The sequence below is a fragment of the Haemorhous mexicanus genome, chromosome 11, assembly GCF_027477595.1.
Source record: "Haemorhous mexicanus isolate bHaeMex1 chromosome 11, bHaeMex1.pri, whole genome shotgun sequence".
NCBI lineage: Eukaryota > Metazoa > Chordata > Aves > Passeriformes > Fringillidae > Haemorhous > Haemorhous mexicanus.
Window position 1 is genome coordinate 1,247,567 of NC_082351.1, and position 19,498 is coordinate 1,267,064.

The 19,498-nt window shown below is 49.3% G+C and overlaps 1 protein-coding gene across 5 annotated transcripts in view; it reads left to right on the plus strand.

Moving 5' to 3' along the window:
• The first annotated feature begins 261 nt into the window (after positions 1–261).
• PHF2 (PHD finger protein 2) overlaps positions 262–19,498 on the plus strand; it is a 54,779-nt gene continuing 35,542 nt past the window's right edge. For 2 of the 5 annotated variants that reach the window (XM_059856039.1, XM_059856043.1), the window contains exons 1-2: positions 8,895–9,031; positions 9,963–10,073. In XM_059856039.1, coding sequence (XP_059712022.1) covers positions 8,910–9,031; positions 9,963–10,073 — 233 coding nt within the window. In that variant the 5' untranslated portion in view covers positions 8,895–8,909. Of the gene's footprint in view, positions 766–8,894; positions 9,032–9,962; positions 10,074–14,640; positions 14,670–19,498 lie in introns of those variants that run through there. The other 3 variants (XM_059856041.1, XM_059856040.1, XM_059856042.1) reach the window with 3 other exon arrangements.

A 19,498-nucleotide genomic window follows, 5' to 3' on the forward strand; every position in this document is an offset into this window, starting at 1 on the left:
CAGACACCCCGGGGCGCCGCGAGCGGGATCCCCCCCTTCCCACAGCCCCCCGAGCGCTCCCCGCTCCCCGTGCCCCCGCACCGCCCCCCAGGCCCCCCCGGCGGGGCGGGCGGGGGCGCTCGGGCTGGGGGCAGCTCCCTCCTGGCAGGCGGGGGTTAACAAAAACACGCGTTTTCCGCCGAGCCCCCGCCGCGCCCCGGCCCCGACCGGGGAGCTCCGCTCCGCCCGGCCCGGCCCCGCTCGGCCCCGCTCCCTCCGGGCTGACGCAAGGCCGGGCCCGCCGGGGAGGCCGCGCCGGGCTGTCACCAGGGGGCACCGCCGCGATCGCCGAGCACCGGGAATCACCATCCTGGAGGGACAACAACAACAACAACAACAGAGAGCCCCGGCCCGAGGCGCCGGCGGGCGGCGGGACCTGGCCATGGCCCCCGGCTCCGGGCAGCGCTTCCCTCTCCTCCGGCACCGCTCGCCCGCCCCTCTGGAGCCCTAAATCCACTATCGCGGTTTTACAGCGTTTTTTATTATTTTGTACCATTTCTGTTTTTCCACTCTCCCCTTCGTCCCCCGTCCCACCCCCCTCGGCGCCTCGGCCCCGCCGCGCTCCGCTCCGCTCGGCCGGGCGGGCGGGCGGCCGCGAGCGGAGCGGATCGGCGCGGTCGGCGCGAACATGGCGACGGTGCCCGTCTATTGCATCTGCCGGCTGCCCTACGACGTGACCCGCTTCATGATCGAGTGCGACGCCTGCAAGGACTGGTTCCACGGCAGGTAACGCACCGCGCCCGGCACCCCGACCCCGGCCCCGGCCCCGCCGTCCCCGCTGCTCCCGCCGCCGCGCTCCCTCCCGCAGGCCTTCCCGGAGCGGGGAAGGAGGAGCCGCGCTTCCCGGCACCGCTTCCGCGCTCCCCGCGCGCTGGTTTTGTGTGTTTTGTGGGTTTGGGGCTATATTCCCGACACAAAGCTGCTCCCCCCGCGGTGACACCGGAGCCGCGGGGTGGCGGGGGCCATTGTGCGCGCCCGGGGAGGGGATGGGGCCGCCCTGCGCCGCCCGCAGCTCCGCGCCGTGTCCCTCCCGGAGCCGAGCCCGGGGCGGGGAGCGAGGGGCCGCGGCGGCGGCGGCGGCGGCGGCGGCGGCGGCTGCGGGGCTCGGCCGCGCTGTCAGCGGGCTCGGCCACCGCGCCTCGGCCTCCCGCCCGGGCAGGGCTCGGGCACTTTGGCCGCGGCTCCCCGCGGCGGCGGAGCGGGCCCGCGGGGTGTTCTCCGGTGTCAGGGCGGCCACGGCCGGGGAGGGCCGGGGGCTGCGGGGAGCTCCCGCCCTGGCAGCCCCTCGGCGCTGGGGCCGGGCGGGGCGGTGGGAGCGGGCGGGGGAGCCCTCGCTGGCGCAGCGCCCGCCCCGCGGCCCCGCCGGGAAGCGGCCCCGTCCCCGGGGACCCCCGCGCACCCCTGGTCCTGCCCGAAGCCGGGGCCTGCCGTGGCGGGGCCGCGGGCAGGGAAGCGACGGGGAGGCCGGGCGGGGCGGAGGACTCGGCTTTTCGGCTCGTTTCTCCCCAAAGCGCCTCCCGGCGAGCAGACAATGGGCAGCCGCGGCGGAGTTGCGGCGGGCGGCGGAACTTCGGTGGCGCCTGGTGTGATGAGGGCGAGGGCGGCGACTGGGGACCGAGAGCCTCAACAGCCCCCGCACCGCCCGGGCAGCCGTGCCGACGAAGGGGGTCACTAGGCGAAAGGGGGTAAACGCGGCGACAGCCCCCCGACAGATCCCCTCGCTCCCTTCGGATGTGACGGAGGAGGAGGATGGAGTGTCAGCGGCATCACAACAATTCCCCAGGAGTGATTGAAGTGTAAAAAGTGCAATGAAAATCAGGTAAATCACCTGGATGAGCGCTTTTTACGACAGGGGTCCAGTCAGCTTAGGCTGTCGCTCTTTCATCGCAAGCAGCGCCCAGCAGTCTCCTAACAGCTGGCAGAGGAGGCGGAGGCGAGAGGCTCTGCCTGGTGCGGCTCACGGATGCTCGAGCGGGCACTGGGGCATCCGCGGATCTTCCGTGCGCAGAATAAAGGACTCCAGACGCTTTGCCGTGGCATTAGGAATGACATTCTACCGTTTATTTTAGAAGCTGTGTAGAAGCAGGAAGGGAAATACAGAAACAGACAGTCCTAGTGCCAGTGCTGGCAGAAGGGTGCTCCGCACGTGTGATCCGGGACAGGAGGCTCGCAGGAATCGCGCTGGCCCGTGCCACTGAGGACTCGGGCACAGATGGTGAGGTGAGGCTGGAGAGAAGCCTCAAGCATGAGCACTTGAAACTTAGAAACTTTAAGGACATGAACAAATTAAGATTTTCAGGCAAAGTAATGACAGAGTGAGTTGCTGAAGAGCCAACAGCGACAGGAGGTAAGCTGCCTGCGCAGGATGGTGGATTTCCATTGAAACTGACAAAGAGAGGTTGCTTGTAGCTGATCAACCAAATGATCATGTTGTGGACAGGTGAGGGTCAACAGCAAGAGGAAAGGTGTTTAATTTTGTGGCATAAGGGACAGAATTGATTTGTAGTGCTGCTGGGGGTTTGGGGGGGCGGGGGGTGTTGTGCTCTTTTTCCTTAGTTTATAGTAGTGCCCAGAGACTGATTTTAGAGAAAGAAAACTGAGGAGGAGTTCACTTCTCACAGTGTCAAAGCCTGACATAATTGTATCAGAGAAGTTAATGGAGAATTAGGAGCAAGCACCTTATCTGTGACACTGTTTGCTTTTTTTGGTAATATATAAGTAAATAAATAGAAAAAAAATCAGGATTTAATTGTATAAAATCGTGTCTGTCCCCGACACTCAAAGCCCTGATGTTAATGTTAATAAGAAACTGCAACAAAAATATTCAGTGTTATATACTACTGCAACAAAAAAGACAATGTTACATAGGTTCGGCAACCAAACCCAACCCAGTGCGCCCAGCTGCACAGGGCTCAGGAGGATTGCCTAGTGTTTTAATCATACTTCTGTTTCTTTTTAACATGATGTACAGTGTGCAATTCAGAAAAAAAGGTGTAATTTCTGGTTTAGTTTTGTAGAAGCAGATCAGGTGTTTCCATGTTTCCCTTCGGACAGGGGTTCCCAAATATCTAAAATAAATATTTTTCATGGGTTATCCCTGCAGCAGTCACAGTCTCCCTCTCATTAAGGCTGGGCAATGTCTCTGTGGCAACTTCAGCAGTTCTGATGGCAAATTGATATTTTCAAAGTATCTAAAGTGTGTTAAGCTCATGTAATGTAGTTTAGAAGTTGGACACAGGGCAATGGAGCCCTCTCCACTTCTGGGACAAATGCACTGGGGACCCTTGGACACTGCTGAAGTGTGCTGAGCCGTGGAGCTGTTGGTATGCTCACAGAACCCTGTGACTCCTTGTGAGACTGAGGTTTGATGATTCCTGTTCTCTGTTTGCCTGAGCTGCTCCAGGCAAGCAGCTTCCAGCTGTCTGGAAAGGCCAGAGGTGATCTTAGAGGCAAAGGACACTAATGCCAAAGTGGGCACAGGGCTGTTTGTCTCCTCTCCGTGTGCAGGTTGGGCATTCTCTGGTGTGGCTGGTTGGGCTGATGAAGTCCCACACACCTCAGGGCTCTGCTCTGAGCAGCCAGTCTGCTGCTCTGGCCCCTCCATCGCCTGTGCTGTCTCCTCTGCCTTTGGGTCCCATCCTGAAGAGGAGTCCTGGAGTTGTTCTGTCTGGTAGCAGGTCTGCAGGCAGCAGGGACAGCCAGGGTGCTGGTGGTTGGCATGGGAACTGGCTCTTTGAAGACCAGGAAAGGAGGAGGAAGAGGGGAGTGGTCTTGATGTGTGAAGAAGCTGACACTCAGCAGATGCCATGGGTCACTCTGCTGCCTCAAGAGTAGCCCTGGCTGGACAGAAAGATTGGTGCCAGCTGTGCCACAGGCCGTGGGCCAGGGTCCCTGGGCCAGCCACGTGCTTCTCGGGCACAGCTGATGTGGGACAGGGGTGCTCAGCTGTGTGGTGTGGAGTTCCGCCTTCTCCTCAGCTTGCAGGTGATGCTGCTGGCTGTCCATGCCTGGTGACACTGTGACAGTGTGCTGCCCTGCAGGGACACCCTCCGTTCCCCCTTCCTGGGAGCGGCTTGCTGGAAGGCTGCTGGGGCTGTAAAAAATGCTGGAAAAGCTGTACATGATGACAGGTCTCTGAGTGTCTCATCTGCAATGGAAACGTTACAGAACCTGTATCCAGGACAAGGCAAGTCTTTTTGTTCCAGTTTGTTCAACTAGAAATCTGTACGGGGTTACTCATTACAGCTGTAGGTGAGGGGAGGTAAATTATTCATTTTCTCTGCAGTATTTTGTTACCTGTTCTTATACCCACACCTGGTGCTGTAGGGATTGTGCTAACTGAATGAAATAACAAGTATTGGTTTTATTACCCTGTGTATATTTAAACTTTGAACCTTCTTGTTCCAGGCCTAGCAGTGGTCAATAACTTAGTAAAAGGTTTAGTTACCAAAAAGCAGCTCGTGCAGTTATCAGAGCAGCCTAAAGTGATGGTGGGAGTTACTCAGGATGCCCTAGCACCCAGAGTAAACATGGCTGGGTTAAGAAAAGCACTTCTGTGCTACACTTCAAAGCTAAACTCTGTGTGGGCAGATTTTATGCTCATAATGGAGCATTCAGCATTTTCCCTTTCAAAAACAGGTCTGGTTTTACATGGCAGCATCTAGTCCCACTCTTTTACCCAGGCTTATCATTAGCTATGGGCGAATTTGGAATTTTGGGTAAAATTTGAAGATGAGGATAATCCTAAAACTAGAGTGCTATTTGCTTTGGTTTTGTCACAGCAGAGGGAATCCCTGAGGTTAATCAAGCTGTGCCCACAATTATTTCCTTTCATATGCTGAGTTCAGATGGAACCAACGTGTGTAAGTTTTTCAAATAACTAAAAATCTCAGGTTATTTCAATTTTTCCTGAAGAGTTAGTTGACATGAATGACAGGCTCAATTTTTCTGGGAGTCTGCCCACAACAGGTATCATGAACGAGCCATGCTGATGCCTGTACTAGAATGCTTTTGAAAATCCAAGTCTAAGTAATACCAAGAATGGACAGTAGTGTGGAAAGACCTGCATGAACCTCCTGGTACCTGAGAGCCAGTATAGATCACAGAAGATTTTTGAATAAAAAGATTCTTCTAATTCTAGAAGCTTTTACCCAGATTTTACCTCTGAAAGGATAAAATTAGAAATAATAAACACAATTCATGTTTAATTTAAAAAAAGACAAAAATACTGTAGTTTAATGAGTACTCTCCAGCAGCCCAAGCCTTCAGCTGCACTGTTTTGTGAGCAGCCCTGTGGGCACCTAGGTACCTGTTGAGCTCAGCATTAGTGGGATGGCAGCCTTATCAGCCATGTCATAACAAAGAAATGAGTTCTGCAAGCAAAGGGGAACTTTTTCCTTAGTGCTGAATATCTCCATAATAAAGGACATGGGTAAAGATGTCTTGACAAAAATTATCAAAGGAATGTAACTACATATGGGGAGATGCCGGTGAAGAGAAAAAGTGTTATACAATCACTATAAAGCTTTCCAAAGCTCAGAGGCCATCATCTTTAATATTGCCTTAATGTATTTTCTTCTTTCTGACCAATATAAATTTTGTAGTAGCAGTGTAGTATATTTACACTGAAAGTTGAGTGTGTTCTCCTTGCCCAGATAGCGCTCTCTTGTATGGCAGCCTGTCGATCTACAGTTCTTAAAATATTTTATTAAAATATGGTTTGTGGCACTAAGGGTGTCTTATAAAGATGCTCTGAAGCAGTGCTGGTGGTTTCTTTGGGCTACAGGCGAGCTTATGCTTTGGAATCACATGGGTTTTTCATAGTGACCGTGTCATGCATCTTATCAGTGACTGATAACTCTGTAACGTGGGTGTACATTATCAAATCTTACACTGGCTGACTGATACCAATAGTAATTCCTTTCCAGAGTTTCATCTGAAAAAAATGAGCCTGTTCACAGTCCATTTTATGACTTTATGCATGGCTATTTTTGGATGTTACTTGGCTGTTGCCTCCAAGTACCTCTGGTATACAATATAATGGCAATAACAATATGTTTGGCAAATCTCACCAGGTCTCTCATGTAGATTCTTCCTGGGGTGTTGGTCCTCCACCCTGTGTGATGGCTGAGCATCTCTCCCCACCACCAGAAAGCCACTCTCTGTGGGACAGGGGTGTCCTGGGGGCCACGGTCTCCAGCAGTGTGGTGTGATCAGGCTGCAACATCTTGAGGTAAATGGCTTCACGTTGTGCCAGGGGAAGCTTAGATTGGATATTGGGGAAAATTTCTGCATCAGAGGGGTTGTCATCCCTGGCACAGACTGTCCAGGACAATGGTGGAGTCACCATCCCTGGATGGATTTAAGAGAAGTGGAGAAGTGTAGATGGGGGACATGGTTAGTGCTGCACTTGGCCGTGCTGGGGGGATGGCTAGACCTGATGATTTTAGGGTATTCTTCAACCCAAACAATTCCACGATTTTGTGAACTCCTGCTTTGTTCTGGTGTTTGATGCTCTTCAGCCCTGGGACCACAGCCCAGGACAGCCAGGGATGAATATTTTCTCACAGTCTTGGAGAGTGCAAGTCCCTCCCTATTGTACTCTCCTGGGCCTTTGGAAGAGCTGTTGGAAGAGGCTGACAACATGTGCAGGGCTCCCAGCCAGCAGCCCATGGAGGAGTTCCTTCTTTTCCTCTCAGGCACATCCCCAAAAACTGATGGCTGCTGCTTTTCCAGGTGAGGCCAGGGCTTAGTCCTGTGCTTACAGGCAGAGCAGGAGTGAGGGCGCTGAGTTTCCCTGTGTGTAATTGTGCTTAGCTTCCCAGCTAACCAGGACAGACTTCTCCTGGGATATTTAGCAATTTTTAGTGTTTCATCCATTTGTTTTAGCAAGTAGTCAAGACAAGCAGAAAGTTAAGCAATAGTATATTTTGACAGGAAAAAATAAACCAGAATTGCAGAAACAAAGATATTTTTAAATTTCCTGTTTGCAATTGTCAACCCAGTAATGTGGAACCATGTGAGAGCTGCCTTATTGTTTTTATGGAATTGCTCATGGATTTCATAGTGTTTTCCTCTTTTAGCAAAATACGCAGTACATTTACTCTCAGAAACAGCATTTCGCCTCATCTGGCAGGCTGGAAGGATGTAACAAGTAGAAAAAGAAGTGAAGTATTTCTGCTAGGTATCAGTAGCTGTGCTTTTTTATTAAGCCTCCATTTTTGCTGTTAACATCTCAATGGAAAGGAATGGAAATGTGAAAATTGGCTGGAATGCTGTTCCTGTGCCATATGTGCTGTGTCCTTGTGTCAGCAGTACACAGAACAGCCAAGGATCATTGTGCAGGAGCACAGTCCCCACAGCCAGGTTGTAAGTGAGATTTAATGTCTTTATGGAGCATCTCAGCAATCTCAGCAAAGCCTCTGGGTTGGGGCAGGTGGGGGGAAGCAAAAGGACTTGCAGTGCTGTTGCTGCTGGGCTTATGTGTTAACAGGGACAGTGTCTCCTGGATCACCATCCCATCCACTTGGGATTTCCTCTCCATTCATGATCACTAAATGCCCTTAAATAGATTGCAGTAGTTACTAAGGAATGTGGAGGGTATCTAGTGGACTCTTAATTTATTTAGCCAAAAAGAGCAGTTTATTGGCCAGGAGCAGGCAGGACTACTGGAACCCCTAGCTCCTTACAGGCCATGGGGACAGCATATGAACAGCATATGTGCTCCTTCACATCCCAGAAATATTTCTCATGGAATTAAAGAAAAAAAAAGAATTTAAAAAAAGCTGTCCTCCTGATACCTGAATGAGGAGTCATTGAGCAAAGAATGGTAAACATGTGGGGCTGCTAAGTGTTTTGTTCCATGATCACTTCAGAAATCCGAGCCACAGAGGTGCCATCAGAAGCCCAAGAGCCCTAGAGAGCCCAGGTGCCTGAGGCTGGGAGTGCAGGGGCCGCTTCTGACAGCCTCTCCTCTCTCATCCCCGCTCCTGCCTATGGAACACTGACCCTGCTACTCTGCAGCTGGTTGCTGATAAGGGATTCATCATTCCAAAGACTTGACTAATTCCTCCTCTGGAATTGTGTCTCAGTGAAACTTTCACTGAAAGGTGAAAGGGTGGGTAGAGGGTTGGAAAAGGTGAGGATGCCATTTCCTCACAGGCGAAAGCGGGGCTTGTTCTAAAAGAGGTGGATTTGCTCTTGTTGAGATGGCTGAGGAGGTCTTAAAACACTCAGATGTGTTCTGAGAAGATCCTATGAATTCACAGCTTTTACTGCCAAAGTGGTTCTTGGCAGCATTTGGAACTCTTTTGCATCAGGACACACACATTGGCCAAATGAAAGCACAGCCGTTCTAGAGGGGAAGGCAACATATCCACTTATGATTTGTTCCAATGTTTATTAGTGCATTATTGGAAAAAATCATGTTTATTTCCAATCCAAGTTTGCTTATTTTCAGTTTCCAAGTACTGTATTATTGCATTAGTGAAGAGCTTCTTTCTCACGGAGGTGTTTCTATCAGTGTTTTGATGTGCTTCTGCTCAAGTCATCTTCTTTAATTGTAAGATGATAAAACTGTTTGTCTGGGTTTGGCTAAAATAGTTTAACATTTCTTCTACAGTCCAAGAAATACCCTTCATTTTCTAGTTCTGTTCAGAGACCTTTTAACTTTTGACCATGGTGAGGTGAATATTTTTCCCATCTCTTCTACTCCACATTCAGGTTTCCCTTTTTCTTTGTTTATATTTGCAGTAACTTACCAGACAAATGTTGGTTATCTGCATTAAACTTGTAAAGGAGCCAGATGTGGCTGTACTAGTTACTTTTCCAGTCTGGTTTTGAAATTGGATTTCTACCTTTGGAATTGGCTCATGAATAACATCAGAAAGCCTCAGCCTTCTTCGGAGTTGGAGCAAGAAAAATCTCTCCAGTCTGCTGAACTAGCACTGATAAGTCAAAGTGCTGAAGGACTAAGGAAAGCAGACAGAAACAGGTAACAGTGCCTCAAAAGAAATTTTAAGACTATCACATGGGACTGTGACAAAGTTCAGCCTGGTGGAATCACAAGGTGCTGCGGTGGCTGCACAGCAGCTCCTGCTGAGAGATGCCTGCCCACAGCACTGTCCTTCCAGCACTCATAGGAACAGGCTCCACTCTCAGCCCAGGCTGCAGCACGTTGTTCCCCCTCACTCCCAGCCTCACCAGCACAGCCGCTCACCCCTCTTTTCAGCTGGCACTGCTGCACCCCCACAGCCCCAGCACCAGGTGCTGTGGAAGGAATGGGTGTGTGTCCATGGATGCAGCAATGTCCTTAGAAATCAAGGATTGCTGGAAGGTGTGGGAGTAAAACTGCAGGGGACTATGAGCAATACCAGGGGGGTGAAATGCAGCTGTGGGTGAGAAACTGTTACTATTCCTGAGGCAGCTTGTAAATCACAGACTGGAGCAGACAGTCAGTGCGAGGCAGAGGCACAGTGTGTCAGGACACTTTGCTCGAAATGATAGAGAGGGCTCACGAGGACTTGAATACATAATTTTCCTTCATTCTTTGGACACAGACTTGCACAGGACTGTTAGGAACTGAGCAAATGCTTTCAAAGATGCCCCAGCCCTGCTCCCAGGCTCCGCTAGGCTTTGCAGGACCATTCTCCTGCAGCACTGTCAGTGCCCGTGGCATTTTCCAGTTTTATCAAGTTTTACCCTCTTTCTGGCATTGCACCAGACTGGCCAGAGAGCAGGCCCAAACACCTGTAAAAGGCAGAGTACTGAGGCTGGCTGGACAGTGGTGATTCCTGCTCAGCCCCACGGAGGAACCCCTCACTATCTCAGGTACCTCGGAGGTTTGGGTGTGATCAGCTGTGTGCTCCTCGCTGCTCCCCATGAGCAGTTCACAGGGAATGTGGTGACATTCCTTTGTTTTGCAGGCAGGACGCATCCTGCTGCCTCTGTGGGATGCTCTGGGTGTTGCTGAAAAGTGGGAGTTCATGTTTCAGATTCACTTGTGACGTTTGCAGACTGCATGGAGAGAGGAGCAGGTGAGGAAATGTGTGCTGTGAGTGACACCAACAGGGAGGAGATGGTGTGAAGAGCAGTCCTGCACCCAGGGTGGTTCTGGGCAGAGCATTCTGCTCCCAGTTACCATCTGGGGCTGCCCTGAACTGGAGTTGGCTGCTAAGTCCCATATACTGTTAAGTGCCTTTTTACCATACTGCTAAATGTTACCATTTAAAAAATGCTGAACTGAAATAGGTGCTGGAATTCAGTTACAGTCCTGCTTGAAAAATACCCAAAGGGCTGGAACGAGCTGGAGCTGGGGTTGTTCCCTCATGCTTCCAAAGCAAGGGCTGTAGGAAATGATCTATTCAACATGTCCCTTGCAGTCAGAACTGCTGTTGCCTGTAGTGTTCAATGATGAACCCAGCCTTAATGTTTTTAAGTTCTCAGACCTAAGCTTTTTCCCAGGAGGATTTCTGCAGGGAGGGTGGGCATGTTTTGTTGTTTAGTTGGGGTTTTTTTTGGTTGCTTGGGACTTTTTACTTAGAACAACCAAAACTGTTGTTTTATGCTTTGGTGCAAGGAAGTTTTTCAGATACAAAGCACTCACAAATGTTCTTCAGAATAATTATTTCTGCTTTTTTGTGGTGTGAGAGTTGGTGAATGGTTTGAGGAAGGAAAACGTGTGTCAAGGAGGTGTTTCTGAAGAGCACTTACCTGGAATCTTACAGTGATTGAGAGCAGAGCTGGTCTGGCTGCTTGCAGTCACAGCCTCAACCTGCCAGCTGCTGCTGCTGCCTTTTCATTGTTCCTTCTGAATTTTGTGTTTCTTTGCATTCTTGGAACTCTGAATCCCTCTCAGAGCAGAACTGATTGCTTTAACTGCAAACCATGCTGATTGGGGAGGCTCAGTGGCACTGGCCTGCTGGCATTCCAGGTCCTGCTCATGCCACAGGGCTTCTGTGGGACAGAAATGTCACAGAAAATGTCACAATCTTAAGGAAGGATGTCTTGTGGAGTATTTTTAAGGAGTGTCTTATGGAGCACATCCTGCATGGGCTGGAAGGGTTCAGTCAGGTGAGGTTTTCCCTTTGAGAAGAGTGAGGCAGAACTCTAATTTTGTGTTGATAAGTCACAAGCAGTGAAAAAATATTAACACTTCATGTCCTGTTTATAAAAAGTTAAGAGAAGTATCTGGAGAAAAAGAGGAAATTTATGACTTCCCATAGAATCCCAGAATAATTTGCATTGGGAGGGACCTTAAACCTCACCTTGTTCCCACCTCCTGTCAGGGTGCATTGATGTGCAGATGTCTGAATCAGCTGAAGAAAAGAGCACTTTACATCAGCAATCTTCACTGCTAACTCACTGCTAGTGGCACTGGGTGTCACTGGGTATTTATTTTGAGCTGTTACTGCTCCTCCACAGTTCAAAATCATGGGTGATTAAGAAATATTTTGGGGTTTCCCTGTCAGTTACCAGGTGGAGCAAATCCTTACAAGTCCATGGACAGAAGGACACCCCTTCATACCAGCCCAGTGCCCAGTGTGAATGCCTTATCTAAGGACACTCATGTGATTCATGGCTGTTGCTACCATGGTTTTCTTTCTAACCATGCAGGTTCTCTTTGTTTTCCTCTGTCAAGGATGTTAGCCATCATTCCCACACACACATGCCATATGCTGTACCAAAGCATGATGGACCATCCCCACCATGGCTGTCTTCACAGTGGGGCAGTGCTGAGCATGCTGTGGGCGGGGGACCCTTTGCTGTCACCTGGATTAGTGGTGGTGGAGGTGAGCCAGCTGGAGAATGGCATGGGAAGAACACACAGAGCACAGCATGGATGTATGTGGAGATGTATAAAGCCAGTTTGCATCTTGAAACAGGAATAAAATGTGATAAAGCTGTAATTGGGTCATTTGAAATTTGATGATAATCTTTTGAAAATGTATTTGAAGTGCTGAAATGAAATTAAGGTATAAGAGTGGGTTATGCATGTCAACAACAGGAACAGTCAAGAATGGTTTGAAGGTTCTGTTAATAATTTATCATTCTTTAATTGTGTGGTTGTTGGGTTTAATATAGTAAGTTCTTTGTAAATATGACAGTGAAAATCTTTCCTGTTCCTTCTCCCTCTTTGTTGTACTGTCTGCTCATTTTGGAGCTTCCCCTGTGAACGTTGCAGTTGCTTCAGAGTGTTTGCCATGCAAAACAGAGCATGAAAAGGTAACACCGGGGTACTGTCAGGATTGCCATGTGTTTATATATTTACATGTATCTGTAAAGAATACATGAAAATGGTCCTGTGACTGAAAAGGACAGCCAACCATTGATCAGTATTTTTAGCAAGATCTGAGCATGCTTATGCAAATTACAGTGATAAGTTACCTCAGATTTAAAAGTAAGTTATATAAATTGTTATATAAATGGGTGTCATAATTAAAGCAAACACACACAGTACTCAGATTTGTATGAATGTGTATAAATATATACATGGATGTATAAATACACAGGTACAGGTAGCTGTTGCTGTACAAAGTCAATGATGTCTGGGGCTTTGCTGGTGTTTAGTTTATTTGCATTTATCTGCCATTAGTCACCCAGGTACACTGCCCGTGTCCAGCCTGCTCCTGCCGTGCTGTGGCTGTGCATGTGGCACACAGGATGAGCAGGTGCTCAGTGCAGTCAAGAGGAGTGAGAAGGAACATGAAACACAAAGGAGTGGTGTTGCTCACAGTGTTGTGGTTTTTGGAGGACAAGTCACAAAATCAGAAATTCCAGAGGGATCCATTGGTTACAGGTGGGACTTTGTAACAGGCCAGTGTCACAGGAGTTTGGTGAGTTGTGGGTCCTGCACAGCTGGTGTTACAGCAGTGGTATTTATTTGCAGTAATGTTCCTGTTGGAGGGAGAAATGGAGCGACAGGATCAGGGCAAGGCTGCAGTTTGTAAGGGTTTACAGGCTGATTTCCTGGAGTGTATGTGCTCATTTTTAAATGTAATTCTTAGAATTGCAGAGGGCAAAACATAAGGGATGTTTTACCGAGCAGTGCTTGGTAAACACAGGTTTGTACTGCAGCACAGCTGATCCTGGCTGCTGCTCCTCAGGGCTCAGGTTTAGCCCAGCTTTTGGGATTCCTTCTGCTGTGTGGCTCTCCCAGAAAGGTGGCCTGCCTGCTTGGCCATTTGCGGAGTGCCATTCCTGATAGAGATGCTTATAATCTTGAGATCTTGGGCCAGCAAAAAAAGGCTGAGGTTAAACCCAGTCTCATTTGCAGTGCTGCTTGCTGCCACACTGGGCTGGTGGCTGTCAGGGCTCACTCTGCCATGGACCAGTCTGCCACAGGAGTTGGCTCTGTTGGTCTGTAGGATTTGGATACATCCTGGTTAGAGAGTTGGCAGTGTCCACCCTCGTCATCCCTGTGGATGTGTGGTGTGTTGTACTGAACCTTGAAACTGACACCTCATTCTGTAGGGTCTCAAGGAACTGAGCAGTGAGCCCTGGCTGATTTTGGGGGTTCTGAATTCCAGCTTTGAATAACAAATTTGTTGCTGGCATGCACATGTTCTAGTTAGGCCACATAACAGTGTGATGCTGGCAAAGACTTGGGCTGTGCAGTAGGTGCAGGTTGCTGCAATCTAGAAACTTCATTTATTTCTGTTTGGTTGATTTCTTTTTTTCCAGGGTGGGTGAGATTTCTTTTATACAATATCACCAGTCGGTTTTTGCTGAGGAACAAAAGGCATGTGCTAATAGTAGATATTTTTGTAAAGTAGTTTGACCTGTGCTTGGGCAGAAGGTGCCCTGTGAGTGAAAACACATGAAGGCTGGATTCCAGCACTTCTCTGTGGAGGATGATTTGTGCTGGGTTCATACCAGGCGGGTCTGACAGTGGGCTCTTCCCAGGGGCTGCCTCCTGGAGCTCTTCATGGAGCAGTGGTCAACAGCTGAGGTGACACATTGCATGAGGAAGAAGTGCTGAGACACTAATATCACAGAATTTTGTTGGTCATACAATAATTCAAGGATTATTTTCCCTGAGACAATTCTCTTTCCTACTCCCTTCTGCACTGGGCAGAATACAGCCTGTGGTTTCTAAAATGCTCATGAAAATCAGTCCATTCCTGGGATCTTTTGTTTCCTACTGTGCTTGCCTCAGTGCACGTGAGAGAATGCACTCCATCACTCCATCCCCCAGTTATGTGCAGCAGATAAACAAGGATTTATTTGATCAACCCAGCACTAATTCCACAGAGTTTTGCAGTATGTTTGAAGATAGAAAAGGAGGTTTTTAGGGGTCTGCAGAGTTGCCTGTGCAGACTGGGATGAGCTGGGAGCCGGACGGAGGAAGGGTAAAGGGCAATTTTCTGCATGAGTCCACTTTCTGGTTTATGGTCACAAACCTGACACAGTGTTTACACCTAGGCAGGGCCCCAGGGCAGGACTCCTCTTGCAAGTGCCCTTTGCTCTGTAAAGCTCTCAGTGACCTCAGCAGCATCACCTTGGTGTCCACCCCATTTGTGTGTAGATCTCAGCCATGGGGAAGCTCCATGTGAGAGGTTGTTCAGCTGACAGAGGCTCTGGCTAGGAGTGTCCTGTGAGGATGACAGGTGTGAGGAGATGGAGCTTATAAGGTGAGTGTCAGCCTAGTCTGTTGAGCAAACTGGCAACAACCCCCAGTGCTATGCACTCCATCAGGGTGTGGAGCTGCTGCTTTCCTTAGGATGGAGCAGAAAGGGTTTGGGGACATTAATTAGTGGTGGCATTGACAATGCGGGGGAACGGTTGGACTCCGTGTCCTTCAGATTCTTTTCCTATCTAAATGATTCTATGATTCTGTCATTCTGCTGGGCCAAGGGTCCTGTGTGGGTCATGGGTGGAGGGGCTGCTGTATTGGTCACAGAGCTGAGTGCCAGAGACTGGGGAGATGAGCTGTGGGGAAGGGCCCCTGCACTGCACCTGGCTGTGGCTGTGCAGGGGGAGCTGGGATGTGTGCTGCCTGCTCACTAGCTTTCTGAATTCTGTAGAGTGCAGTGTGGCTGTTCAGGTGTATCTGTTTGGAGCTGTGTGGCAGCAGAGCAGAGCTGTGTGGATGGTGTCATGCCGAGTGGGATGGGTGTCGCAGCTCTGCTGCCTCTGTGCTTCTGGCTGACACCTGCATGTCAGTTGAAGATGAAATAGAAACTGTACACAGAGAACAGAAGGTGACTGGTGAAAGGAGTGGGAGAGAGGAAGAAAGCAGCAGAGACGAGGCATGTGCAGACCAGTTCACTTTTCACACCTGCAGCCAGCTGGCTCAGCCCTTGGGGCGGGAGCTCCTTGCAGCACCCTCTGGGACCAGGCTGGGATGCCCTGGGGTGCTGTGTAGGGCCTGCACAGTGCTGGTGTCTGCTTTGTCACCTCCCCTGCTCCCAGGCTGGGATGAGCCCTTCTTGCTCCCTGCAGTAGCAGTATGGCCACCCAGTCTGGAAAAAGTTTTGGATGTGGCCAGATTCCTTTGTGGACCAGTGCCACTTCTTTCACTGTAATTACACAAGGAATAAATGAAACTTAACAAAATGATTTTGAGAGGAGATATATTTTTGTTCTGTTTGTTTAATGGACTTCTTGACCTTTTGGGTCAAGAATTTGGAACCTTTAATTTGGGCTTGGCAGTTTTTTCCTTCAGTTTTGTTTTATTCCTGCTTTTTACCACTCTCTTTCTCTGGTTCCCTCCCTCTTGGCTTATTTCCCATCTGCTTTTGGGAAACCCAGTGCTGAGAAGGAGGAGAACAAACATCAGGGCAGCTGTAATCACACAGGGCTGAGCAGCTTCTCTGCTGAACAGGCTGAGACCAGTTTCCAGCAGCAGCACCTTGGCACAATAGTGGGTCCACAGATGTCCTGTGCCCAGCTCAGGTCTTTCATGTGGCAGAGGATGGGCTGGTACTGCCAGGGGATAGGGCAAGAGATATGTTTCTGTGCAAAAAAGGGCATGAGACATTCTCCCCAGTCAGTGGTGAAGGTGTTCACCTCTTCAAGGTGTTGCCTCTGAGGTCATCGAGATGACAGGCATTGCAGTCAGCTGGAATTGTGTGACTGATTGTTGGGGTCAGTCTCTAAGTCTTTAATTATTTCAAATTATATGACAGCAAGATTGAATAGAATTTTGAGTTGACACAAAATAATTAGAGGGAAAAGAGTCTCATCTAGCACTTTTCAGCCACGTGTGTTTCATGAGAGAGTCATCTGCCAGCAGTAGGGGTCAGGAGAGTGGGCTTCACTACTGAAGCAGGGTGTTTTTCCTTGCTCTGTACATTCCTTCAGTAAGAAGAGGTTGTTGGAAAACGTAATTCATTCTAAACTAAGCAGTAATTCTCCTTCAAATTATTTCTTAATAAAAAAGATAACATCTTAGGTAGTCTCTGATTTAGGCACACTGCATTTTAAATCTGTCCTAATTATAGTGCTCATCGCTTAACATTCATTTAATGAAGATCCTCATTTATAAGGACAAGGTTGGCAAATAGGAATTAATGCCATTATAACCCATGAGTCTCCCAAAGGAAACAAATCAAAAGCTCTGAGAAGGAAATGAAACCTTATTATTTATAGCAAGGCACAGAGTCACCAGCTGTACCTTTGTGTATGTGGCTCGGGGGCCTGCAGCAGATGAGCTTTGGAAAGGACAGTGCCCTGCTGCCCTGGGCATCGCTCCAGCTGCGACACAGCTTCCCTTGAGGAGCCCCCAGTCCAAGGCTTCTGTCTTGCAAGTGGACCTAAGTTTTGTTTTGGTCTCAGTTTCTGATTCAAGACCAGACCTCCTCTCATCATCCCCAGAAATAACCATAGTGGTTCACCAAGGCCCAGAAATAAGGATGGAAGGAAGACATGCCAGTTGTCTCAGTGGATCTGGAATGTTGTGGTAGATGCACATCTCTGCTGCTGTTGTTTCATCTCATGCTGATGTCAGAACTGCTTGGTTTGAAGGAGCACTGTCAGATTCGGAGGTGTTGACTTCAACACACACAGGAGGTGGATGGTTCCACTGGCTCCTCAAAAACCTTGGTCATTCTGAAAAATGTTTCACTGGTGGAAATCAAGTGATGGCAGTGAGAGTTATGTACCAGCCTAAGAGCCCTTAGAGCAGTGCAGACTTGCAGAGGCCCCTGCAACCCTCACAAATATCTCCTTCCTTACTTGGAGGCTCTGAGTCTCTGGTGACTCAAGGGAACAGCTGGAGCTGTGTCAGGGAGGATTAGGGTGGATCTCAGGGAAAGGCTCTTCCCCCAGAGGTGCTGGGCACTGCCCAGGCTCCCCAGGGAATGGGCACGGCCCCGAGGCTGCCAGAGCTCCAGGAGCCTTTGGACAGCGCTGCCAGGGATGCCCACAGTGGGGTTGTTGGGTGGTCTGTGCAGGGCCAGGGACTGGACTCCATGATCCTTGTGGCTCCTTTGAGCTGAGGATATTCCATGATTTTATGAAGTCTCTGAAAGCTCTCTGTGTGGGCAGCACAGCCCAGCTCTTGCACAGAGCTGGGCATTTTCAAAGCACCTAATGAGTGTTTGTCTATTCTACAACAGCAGCCTCGAGGCCATGGGGCAGGTGTTGGTGGTGCTGCTGCCTGCAGGGGGGAAACTAAGTCAAAAAGCTGAGCTCATTTCCTAGGATGGAAAGCAGTCCAAGTAATCTGATAAGCAGTGAGGATTGTCCCTGTGCCTTCATTCAGGTGTTGCTGAAGCTGCTGGGCTCCTTGCAGGGACTGTGCAGATGCTGTTCAGTTTGCAAGAGGAGGCTTTTTCCCTTTTCCCATCCTTTTCTCCCCACATTTGTGTTTCTGTGAGTGAATGAGAGGTGATGTGAAATCCTGTCTGTCCAGTACAGCTTGAGTTCTCTCTCATTTAGGCCTTAATTAAAGATGTCCATGCAGGGCACCCTCAGCCCTGTGCCCACACCAGCGCCTGGGTTCCTCCTGCTGTCCTTGGTCTTAGGTTTCCTGCTGGAGTGACACCAACTTGTGTCCCTGTTCTCCTGAATGACTCCTGAGCTCACAGCTTTGCTTTAACCCTAGCTGACAGCAGGCTTCAGCTCTCCAAAATCTCTATTTCATGAAAACATGTGACTGATTAGATGAGACAAATCCTTCTGCTTAGGGAAAGGCTTGTTTGTTTGCTCTGGAGACATTGGAGAGCACACTGGAGAGAGCTCTGGTCAGAGTTCACCCTGTAAAGCCACCAGGAGACATGAACCCATGGAACAGCTCACTTCCTTGCTCTCAAAACAGCCTCCCTCTTTCCCCTTTTCTTCTTTTATTAACTTCTCTTGTGCTCACAGTGTTAGATGTTGCATTTCTGGATGCTGGGATGGACACTTAAAGTTGGCCTGGCATCAAAACATAAAGTGTGAGCCTCTCCACTGCTGGGCAGTGCTGCTTTTTTGCAGCACCTGTGGCTTTGTCCAGGTGGTAGAGGCCCCTGGAACCGGACAGGTGTCTTCTGTACAAATGACAGAAGTAAGTGAAATGACACCTTGCTAAGGAGGCGCGTTATTGTGCACACTGTGGCTGGTGACACACTGAGGAGTACCAGCTGCTCCTGGGGGATGGGGATGAGCTCAGGGTAATCACTAATTGTGACCTGTAAAAATGCTGTGAGCTCTGCTTCTGAGCTTCATGGACCTGTGAGGATTTGTCCTCATGAGCTGGGGTGGGGAAGGTTTCGGGAAGGGAAGGTTTCGGGAAGGGAAGGTTTCGGGAAGGTTTCGGGAAGGTTTCGGGAAGGTTTCGGGAAGGTTTCGGGAAGGGAAGGTTTCGGGAAGGGAAGGTTTCGGGAAGGGAAGGTTTCGGGAAGGGAAGGTTTCGGGAAGGGAAGGGAAGGGAAGGGAAGGGAAGGGAAGGGAAGGGAAGGGAAGGGAAGGGAAGGGAAGGGAAGGGAAGGGAAGGGAAGGGAAGGGAAGGGAAGGGAAGGGAAGGGAAGGGAAGGGAAGGGAAGGGAAGGGAAGGGAAGGGAAGGGAAGGGAAGGGAAGGGAAGGGAAGGGAAGGGAAGGGATGTTAGCCTATTTTTTTCTTCGGCTCTATTTCTGTTTTCCTCGATTTTATTTTCCTCACCATCTAAGAGTCTTTTTCTTGTTTATTTTTCATATTTTTCTATATTGTCTTCTCATTGATAATGGAGGTGACATGGTTTTGATAGAACAGGCACTATGTGGGTTAATTTTTCTCCTGAAGCTACTTAAAATGTCACCTCCCTGCAGATGACAACCCAAGGTTGCCAGAAACATTCATGCTATAAAACCAGCTTAGTTTACTCCCCTTTTATTAGTGTTGCCTGCATAATAAAAAAATAATCGTTAACTTTATCAGAATATTGAAACTTGAACATCTCTTCACTGTGAACACAGAAACAATTTCATTTTAAAGTGGCAAAGGGCAGAGTTTCTAATAAAAATGTAATTTTTAGTCTCTGACTGCAAAAGCTTCTAATG